Below are 11,102 nucleotides of genomic sequence, written 5' to 3'. Positions count from 1 at the left end.
TTGAAAAAGTATATGAAAATAGTAGAATGACCAAACAAGTAAACATCAAGAAAAGCATAAAATCTAATGTATTTAACCATCCCTTATGCCCATCATTTTCACAAACCCACACATACACATAGTTCTATACTTTATAACATTCCAAAATTCAACCAATGTATCATAATTAAGCATCAAACTAAATCAATAAAAAATGGAATATATGTGGTGGGAGAGAGATCCACATCTTTTGTAGAAAGTGCGTGTGGGGCTTAACTGTGAGAAGAATAGTGAGAGAGGAGAGACACACGGCGTTTTCGTTTCTGCCTAGAATCTACACTTAGTGTTATACGTAAGGCCAAAGAGTCAACGACTTTGGCTCCCCCTTCTCTTCACCTCTTCTCTATTATAAATTGAAGGGCCAATACACAACTCTATTTGTCCTCAAGATAGTAAAGACAAGCCAAATAAAAACCAATCTTTCTTCTATCTTCTCTCTTCTCTCTCTCAATATCTTTCTCCCTCTCTCTCTTTCTCTGGCACAACTAAAGTAGAGATATAGGGAGAGAAACTTTCGTTTGTGAGTGATGGCAGAGATAAACAAACAAAGCAACAAATGGGAACAAGAGGAGGTTAGTGATGAGATGAATAATTGGGAATTGGCTGAAGAAGAAAGTGTTGACTGGAGAGGGAGACCTTCCAACCCTACCAAACATGGTGGCATGAGAGCTGCTCTCTTTGTTCTTGGTATCTCTCTCTTTCTACATAAAATTTCACCCAAAAAAAAGTGTTAAGATTTGTTTGTAGCCTTAGATGGATCATCTGGTTCTTTGTGTCTTGGTCCATAAGAACTCAACCTTATCCAAACTTTGGACCCACTAACTATAATTCTATATTCCATGGAGCTTGGTAATATGTTTTGATTTCTCGGTTATATTATTTCTTATTGATTAGTGGCTTTTGATTCTATTTGTTTTATAGGATTACAAGCCTTTGAGATTATGGGGATTGCAGCGGTAGGGAACAACCTTATAACTTATGTAATAAACGAAATGCATTTCCCTTTGTCTAAAGCGGCAAATATTGTCACCAACTTTGTCGGCACCATCTTTATCTTTGCCCTCCTCGGCGGCTACCTCTCGGACGCTTTTCTAGGCAGCTTCTGGACCATCCTCATCTTCGGCTTCGTCGAGCTTTCTGTATGTTCACCATCTCTTTCCAATTTTTTGTACATCCCATTTCCTTAACTTCCAACTAAAAACTAAAATCTAGATAAGAAGGCTTCCTAACCAAGTCTGTTATATATTATGTGCATACTAGTTACGTGTATATGTTCAGGCAACATGCTCTTTGTGTGTGATCTTATCACGGTTAAATAAGTTATTTACAAAAATATCAGCTACAAACACCTAACTTGAACATCATCAGATAATGTTTTGATCAAAACTTTCTTATGGGTATATTGTCGTTTAACTCGGTATTGCCACGTGTATTCCCAGGGTTTCATACTACTATCAGTACAAGCACATATGCCCCAACTAAAGCCACCAAAGTGTAACCCACTGATAGACCAAACATGTGAAGAAGCCAAAAAGGCAATGATATTCTTCATGGCACTCTACTTGGTGGCTTTAGGAAGTGGCTGCGTGAAACCAAACATGATAGCTCATGGTGCGGACCAGTTCTCTCAGTCGCATCCTAAACAATCTAAACGACTCTCATCTTACTTCAATGCCGCCTATTTCGCATTCTCAATGGGCGAGCTTATCGCTCTAACTCTCCTTGTATGGGTTCAAACTCATTCGGGCATGGACATTGGGTTCGGAGTCTCTGCTGCAGCCATGACTTTGGGCCTCATTAGCTTAGTCTCCGGTACTATGTATTTTCGTAACAAACGTCCACGTCGAAGCATCTTCACTCCCATTGTCCAAGTAAGTTTATGTTGTCTTTTAAAAATCTTACGCAACAAAAAAAAAATAAAAAAAAAAGGGTAAATTTGTTGTTTAGTACGTTTTTGAAACAATATATGATATTTAGTACATTTCCTATTCATAATTTGCAAAATAGGTGTTGTGTAATAAGTGTTGTGTGTAATAGAATTTTGTGTGGGGTAAGAGGTTGTTTGGTGAAAAGACAAAAATAGGGCATGTGTTTGTTGGTGTGAGTCGATTGTTTTGGAGAGAAAGAGAGGTGTGTAATAGATTTTTTTTTTAATTATTTTCTTTTTCTTTTTATTACACCATTCCAATCTAATAACTAAAATGTTCACCAATATATATATTATTTTTGATATTTTTCACAAACAAAAAAATCTATATTTTTTTCTCTACAATTTGATATGCATTTTGTTAAATGATTTTAAATTTATATAATAGTCTATATATATACAATTATATCTGTATATATATTTTTGTATACAGTTGTTATACATACATTTTTTGTACATATAATAATTGTACAGTTTGATCTGTACAATTGTATTTGTACATATATCCTATTGTACAAATACGTGTACAATGCAATATAATAGTCAATATATATACAATTATATATGTACATATATTATTGTATACAGTTGTTATACTTACATTTTTCTGTACATATAATAAGTGTACAATTTGATCTGTACAATTGTATTTGTACATATATCCTATTGTACAAATACATGTACAATTGTTTACTACATGTACACTAATATATGTACACTTATTAAGTTGTACAGATATACATATATACACGTTTTAGGTTGTACGGATTACATCTGTACACTTAGTAAGTTGTACAGATCTAAAATTTATAAAAATTATTTGTTATTATCAAGTAAAATCATCAAACAAAATGCATATCATATAATAGAGAAAAAAACATAGATTTTTATATATCTGAAATTTTAAAAAATTCAAATTTTCATTTACTAGTATTTTAGTTTTAAGATTGAAGGAGAAATTTAATAAAAAAATAAAAAAAGAAAAAAAAAATATTAATTAAAAGTGGGAGTTGATCTCTTCGGTTTGGGGGGGATAAATGTTCAGTGGCATTAATAGTAAATAGATGGATATAATAATGGCAAAACAGGGATGTGTGCAAAAGTGAATAGTGACTTATGTGTATTTTGCAAATTATAAATAGTGAATGTATCAAATAGCATATTATGTTTTGAAAACATACTATATTGCCAATTATTCCAAAAAAAAATGAGATATTGATATAACATAGATTTTAGGTTAATCTTACAACCGTTATAATAAATCACATTATTTTCTAAAACCAAAAAAAAATAAAAAATCACATTATTTTCTTTTTTAAAGATATTATATATTTTTCTGTAGGAGAGAAGTTTGATTTTTTTTTTTTTTTCAACTAGGAGAGAAGTTTGGTAACGTAATTTTTCTTAAAAAAGATTCATTATGACTTTATTTCCGTAGTTATTTTTACTAAACTACATAACTTTAATATGATTATAAAAAAAATTACCTACAAAATCATTCTCTTGGGTTTTTTAACTACCAAAATAGTTGACTTCTAAGAAAAATATGTGTCAAAAGACAATATATAAAAATAAACAAAAATCTGATGAGATTTTTTTTTTGCAATATTGTCTGCATGCGTATGTATACGTAAGTCCATACATCTAAAGTTGGACCCGTGAGCATATTTTATATGGATAAATTTAAGACCAACCACACACATATAAACTATAGAGTTGACTTCTGTCTCTACCGGATACTAATTATAACCAAACACTTAAACAAGTTGATTATGATTTTATACTATTACAAAGGAATAATAACACTTTACATATACAGTCGTAAAAGAACGAACACATTCCATATTTTACGCTAATGTTGACCCCCTTATCGTTGACAAATCCCCGAGTATGTTTGGTTCAAAACTTACGGCTTATGATTAACGTTACAAGTTACTAAATGGTCGATCATCATTTTGTTAACACATGTTTTTATCTGAACCTCTATCATGTTTTTATCTGAACATGTCCGACCATTCATAACTCTATAAATTTATGATTTTCAAAGATGTTGAAAATTTGACATTCTTTTTATAAGAAACAAAACTTCACATGTGTACAAATCGATATACGCCAAAGGAAATATCGACCCACTTGGCTTTTGTTTAGAGGAAAAGTTAGGAACATACATAGATCATATATTCAAAGTGAGGGGATTGTGGTCACGTGTGTGGACAAGACAATGCTGAAACAGTTTGGTCCATGCTGACTCATATGAAAAGAGAGAAGTTGATGTTTAAGCAAAACATTATAATTGTGCGTTTTGAAAATAAAAACTGATATCCACTTCTTTAGTGTCACTAATATTTGTATAAATGCATTTACAAAATAATATATCCATATATATTAATATATACACATATTCATATGTCATGGTCTTTGTATTTTCAGGTTGTTGTGGCTGCTATATTAAAAAGAAAGCTTGTGTCACCCTCTGACCCAAGAATGTTTCATGTTGCAAACGACGTCGTACCGTCCTCCACTTTACCACACACTCCTCGATTCAGGTCATAGTCATACACTGAACTCATTATTTCACTTTTTCTATATCATTCATATTTCACTTTTTGGTCGTTTTCATTTCATCATTTATAGATAATTATATCTATTTTTTCTTATAATTAAGACAGAACACAAACTTGAATAGAAAGATTCCAAACATTGGTTGTTTCTGTTTACATATCCCACGTGTAATGTCTACCTATTTTTCTAGTAAAACCAAAACTTTAAATCTGTTTCTAATCAGATTCATTTGTAAATCGAAAAAAAATTAAGAAGTATTAACATCTTTAAAAGTGTTAGAGTAATAATATTATTTTATGATACAAAAAAATTCACACGTACGTACGTAATATAATAAAATTTAATTATTGTATTTAACGTTTGCGCAGTTTCTTGGACAAGGCATGCATCAAAACCCAAGACACAAACACAAAGGAGAGTCCATGGAGGCTCTGCACAGTAACACAAGTAGAGCAAGTAAAAACCTTAATCTCACTTGTACCAATCTTCGCAAGCACCATCGTCTTCAACACCATCTTGGCTCAGCTCCAAACGTTTTCAGTCCAACAAGGAAGTTCCATGAACACTCGTCTCTCAAATTCTTTCCACATCCCTCCGGCTTCACTCCAGGCCATCCCTTACATAATGCTCATATTCCTCGTCCCTCTCTACGACTCTCTCTTAGTCCCTTTTGCACGTAAGCTCACAGGACATAACTCAGGCATACCTCCATTGACTCGGATAGGGATTGGACTCTTCCTCTCCACTTTCTCTATGGTTTCAGCTGCCATGCTCGAGAAGAAGCGTAGAGACTCTTCAGTTCTTGACGGTAATATCTTGAGTATCTTCTGGATCACGCCACAGTTCTTGATCTTTGGGATCTCTGAGATGTTTACAGCCGTTGGATTAATCGAGTTCTTTTACAAACAATCTGCAAAGGGCATGGAATCATTCTTGATGGCCTTAACTTATTGTTCCTACGCCTTTGGGTTTTACTTCAGCTCGGTGCTCGTTTCGGTCGTAAACAAGATCACTTCTACGTCGGTCGACTCAAAAGGGTGGCTCGGGGAGAACGATCTGAATAAGGACAGGCTCGATCTGTTTTATTGGCTTTTAGCGGTGCTTAGTCTCTTGAACTTTCTTAGCTATCTCTTTTGGTCTCGTTGGAACATTAAGTCTTCGAGAAGCAACAACACTAATGTGGTGGGAGATGAGAACATATAGCTTGATGCATAAAATGTACAATACATATCATATAACCTATTAACATGCATCTCCTATATATAATTAATATAAATAAATTATTGTCTTAATCTTTGGATTTCGTAGTCTTACTTCTTGTATACTCTTTTTAATAATTTGAATTAAATATGTCCGCAACATTTTTTTTTTCCCCGGTAAACGCTTTTATTGCATGCTAAAACATATAAACAGAACACTTAACAAAAAAAATTAAACTATTACTAATAATCTTAGAAACAACATATCAACTAGCACCATAGTTTTTAAAAGTAGTCGAACTTATAATATGAAAAGGAAATTTTATGTATTATGCCATTTTGGAAACTCAAAATTGTGGAAGTGCCATTATCAATAATGTCTTTCAAAACGTGACACAAAGAGGGAAATTTGGACGATTTTTCCCTCAGCATTTTTGAGTGAGTGTTGAGTGAGTTTTGCAAAAATAGGAAGGAAGGAAAAAAAAAAAAAGACTTTTACGGACATTAATCAATAGACAAGTTTTTTTTTTGTCGACGTTCTTTGATTTTTGTCCACACTCGATTATGGACAATTTCTTTTCTATTCATCTAACATATGTATTGTGGACAAGTTCGTTTATGAAAAACTAGATATACTTTACTCTATACGTATGATGGACAATAAATTAGGAAACAAAAATGGACATATTACAAACATCGGATCTGGTTCACCGGATCTAGTCCACCAGATCTAGTCCATCTACGCACAAATGTGTAATCCAAAGTGTACACCTAGATAGATCGTTGATGGATATCTTCCATAAATGCATCACTTGTTTCATCTTCTACTCAATTATTTGTGGTTTCAAGAGAACTGTATGATAGACAAGTTTGGTCTACCGATTCGGGTCCATCAGATCTGGTCCATCGGATCTCGTCTGTCGGAACAGGTTTGCCGGATCTGGTCCCCAAGAATTTGTCCGCCGGACTGTGGTCTACCGGAACTGTTTGTGGTTTGCCGGAACTCGTCTGTTGGAGTTATGGTCTATCAGAACTGGTCCGTCGAATATGGTCTACCGAAACTTGTCTACGGAACTGGTTATAGTTCACCGGAATTGGCTATGGTCCGCCGGATCTGGTCCGTCGGAGTTCGTACGTCGGATCTCGTCCGTCGGCACTGTGTGTTGTTGGAATAAGAAAAAAAAAGATGAAGATGAAGATGAAGAAGAAGAGAGAGATAATGGGGTAAGTTGGTCTTTTTACAAAGCTCTTGTGGCAGGCGGGAGAAGGGATTTCTTTAAGTGGCATTCTTTAGAAGTTTTGTTACTGTTCAGGAAATGCCCACAATTTTCTCATATGAAAAACATTACAAGGTATCAAATACAAACAATTTATGGATTTACACCTTTCTCTTCTCTCTTCTCTCTTTTATGCTTTTCTATTTCTGAAATATGAATATAGATATGCTACATACAATATTAACACTACACAGAAATAATATGTTATACTAATACATTTTATAAATAATATATACATAATAAGACAATACTGTATCATATTATTATCTGATAAAACTGATGTAATTTTAACATGGGAACTCCTTTCTATATTTATATACTAGAAAAATTTTAAATATATAATCACATCTTCCCTATTATGTTCATGATATATCATTAAAAATATATAATAATTTTAAATTTTAGTTATATTTTGTCAACGAAAAGATACTATAAAAAACCATACCAAGTTCTACTCTCAGTTGTGGTCTTTGTGGAATCTTTATATTTTTTATCAAAGTATATTCATTAAAGCTATTTTAGGTCTAATTATTTGTCTTAGCTAGGGTTTGTTTCCCTGTTTATTCTTTGTCGTTGTTTTCTATGGTTGTAGGGCGAGATGGATTAAAAAAGATAGAAAGTTGTCATTACTAAACTGTCTTTTATAGTGAAATTAGGTGCGACAAAAACTTGACTTAGGTCTCCCATATAATGATGAACCCTATAAATATATATATATATATATATCATATTTGCGTATAATTTCTTGGTTTTCAATCAATTTTTAAAAGTATAATTTTGGATATGACGATATAGTTCATGTTGAATACTAGCAAGTTATATTAGAATGACATGTTTGTGTTCGAAAACAAATATAGAACGCGAAGACATGTATGACATTACATAGAATGAGCATGAAGAAGGCTTAATGATCCGAGATTAAATCTTGAAAATGAGTCGAACCTGATATGTATATATGAAAGAAATGAATGAAGACGATACGTAACGATGCAGAATTTGTAAAAATTGTTAAGAACATGAAGATGAATATATCAGAGAAACCATCTTATAAGCTTGTTAGTTTTTTTTAACACCAAATGTAAAATTGAAATATATCCTAATTACTAACAAATAGAATTATTCAAATAACAATAATTAACTAATTAGTATGAGATTAACCATATAAAAGAAAAGCTCGAATGTTCTATATATATATATCGAAAAATTAATTTACGGAATCATTGTCACAGTACACGAACAGGAAACAAAACACCAACATTTTCTTTCCCACACAAAAGTTATTATCTCTATGTAAATTTACTAAAGGAGGAACACGATGAAAAGTGAACAGATATGGTTATTTCCTTCAATGATGTTCTCAAATTTGGACACAATCTAATGGTAAGAAACATGTCTGGAACATGTTTGGTGTTAAAGATTGGCTCGTCCTCACTTTATCCACTATGTGTTTATAGTTTCTTTATATTCAACTTTGCTTTTACTCATTAATGTGTTAAAATATTGCATCAATGTGTCTCCCATTTTAATGGCATTAGTACAATCTCCCACTGAGCACAGTTACTTCAACTATAGAGTTGTATATTTACAAGAAGTGGATTTCATAATTTTGGTGATATGCTTTCTATTATTTTCCTGCCGCTCTTGAGTTTCTGAAATGCGATTTTTTTACTATTTGTATCTAGAGAGAGATATTCACTGTTGAAGCCTATTTAATAGTGGATACATCATCTTTGAATTTTATCAGTAAAAATATATGACGTTGAATCTTCTGGACTCCTGATGATTATTTTTTCTTGATGAACTATTTTTGGCACTTTCGAATAAGACGTATAACGAAAATGCAAAAAAAAAGGAGCTATTTTCTATAGTTTAAATCGAGTTATATAGTTAGGGGAATTATATCAAAAGTACGTACACTTAAACTTTGTTCTATGTTCTAAATACAACACTTAAGCTTTGGGTTTCCAAAAATACTATAAATTTAGTTACAACCTTCAACCTTCAACCTTCAACCTTCAAAACTAAATAATAAATTCTACACACTAGACTCTTACTCCCTAAAAGTTATATGTTATATATGAAATAGTTAACTTATATTCAATTTTTTTTTTCAATATTGCATGTTGTTAACAGGGAAAAAAAATCATATGTCAATATTGCATGTTCTCATATATTAAATTTTGTTTTCTCCACATATGAGTTAACTTGAGTGTAAGTTAGACCCACACCTACTAAAATAAAATATACTAAAATAAGATATACCAAAATAAAATATTAGAGCTAGATCCAATTGTTGATTGTTTTCTTAGCTTGTAATATATGGATTTTAATAATGATAGTGTGTATTAAATTATGAAATTTTCAATCTATTACTAATATTATCCTCGTAGCTTAAGTTACTAATAATTTTGTGATCAAATGATCACATGATTCATGATCATTAAGGATTTACATCTGTTTTTCATCTATATGTTTTGTGTACTTGTTGGATCTTCTCCTTTGTAGCTAGTTTGATCAGACTTCTTGAATTTCTGAGTGAAAAAGATAGTAGGCTGTTAGAGAGTTCTCAAGCAGGCCTGCATTGGGCCTTTGGACCGGGCTTACTAGTGCATTACAATAATCTGAACGATGGCTCGACAAGTAGAGGACTAACTAGTGCATTACAATTCAGGGGTGAGGCAAATTTCTCGAAATCATAATGCAATTTGGTCCAAGTTGAGTACCATGACCAATGGTATATACTACATGTTCATTTGTTCACGTTTTGAAAACATGATTCTGTAAGCTTTTTGCAAGTAGTCTAACACATTATTAACATTAAATATTACGGTAAAAAGAGTACATATGGCTTCTCTTATATCAATCAACTTTTAATATAAACAACGATGATATAAATCTACATCATATTAATATTTATCAATTCTTCCTTAAAAAATATATATAGTCAAAATTCTAAAACTACATAAAACAAAACTTGCAGCCTATATGTTATGACAGTAAAAGTAAAACCATACAGCTATATCAGTAAATCATAGGCCCAAAATAATAAAGCAAGTACCTTACCAAAATAATAATAGTAATAAAGCAAGTAAATAAGCACAACATAAAAATGAAAAGAAACAACAATATTTCCGTAATAATTAAAATAAAGTGTAAAATTGGTTTGGAAAATATATGTGCCAAGTCACGACCATCTTCATAAATACAGTCTCATATATAAACACAATATCATTATACCCATTGCTACTTTAGTGCAAATTTATCTTGTGTATTGTGTAATTGTAACATCTGTATTATTGGTGTAGTAGGAGTAAGCACAGATAGGATGTTTTAAATATATTCTGATCCATATCCATAGAACAATTATCTTAGCGGAAAAAGCTATTTAATTATATTTAGGATATAGTTTTTTCTTAACAAAATATATCAACTTTTCAATATATACTTCATTTTAGTGATACTTTAAATGGTTAAACTATTTATAGCCAACATATACAAATTTTATACATCCATATACATATATATATATATATATATATATTTATATATAAAAAACGCATTCGGATTGGATTCAGGTATTTTTCTATTTAAATCTAAATACCAAAATATTTGGACTGAATCAAATCGGAATTCATATTATAGTTCTTGATTGTAGATATTATACCTGCTCGTAATTGGTAAATAGATTTTTTTTTCCTTTAGATGACTAGTTTTTTTTAATTTTTTGGGAAATACGTTTTGACTTTGGAAAAAAAATGGTTAGAGACAAAGGAGACATATCCTTGCTTAGGCGTCAAACTCGTGATGGTACTGTCAAAGACAAAACATCTCAATTATTAAGCATACCATTAATTATTACTGATTGTGCATAAACCTCTACTTTTTTAATTGTTACTTGTTTAATTAAAATAATCATTTGACTAATCCAAGTGCTTCATTTGTACAGCGCGTGAATCTTAACTGAGTGCCCACTACAGGGGACAAGCAGTGGGAGCTGTAAGGACCTCTTGTGGGTTTTGAATTATTTTTCATTTACCAACACATGTCTTTTATGCTCTTTTTATTTTCAAATTTTTAACATAAATAAAACTTTGGGTA

General features: G+C 31.6%; 1 protein-coding gene across 1 annotated transcript; it reads left to right on the top strand.

Annotated features, from left to right (window-relative positions):
* Window positions 1-441: 441 nt before the first annotated feature.
* LOC17896054 (protein NRT1/ PTR FAMILY 4.3) lies at window positions 442-5,820 on the top strand. The gene is made up of 5 exons (XM_006301994.2): window positions 442-726; window positions 961-1,178; window positions 1,479-1,910; window positions 4,397-4,512; window positions 4,897-5,820. Exons 1-5 carry the CDS (start codon window positions 567-569, stop codon window positions 5,729-5,731), a joined length of 1,761 nt encoding a protein of 586 aa, XP_006302056.1. The 5' UTR covers window positions 442-566; the 3' UTR covers window positions 5,732-5,820.
* Window positions 5,821-11,102: the final 5,282 nt, after the last annotated feature.

The sequence above is a fragment of the Capsella rubella genome, unplaced genomic scaffold (genome assembly GCF_000375325.1).
Source record: "Capsella rubella cultivar Monte Gargano unplaced genomic scaffold, Caprub1_0 scaffold_2, whole genome shotgun sequence".
Taxonomy (NCBI): Eukaryota; Viridiplantae; Streptophyta; class Magnoliopsida; order Brassicales; family Brassicaceae; genus Capsella; species Capsella rubella.
Note: the sequence above shows the minus strand (reverse complement) of the source record. Positions and strands in the feature narration are given on the sequence as shown.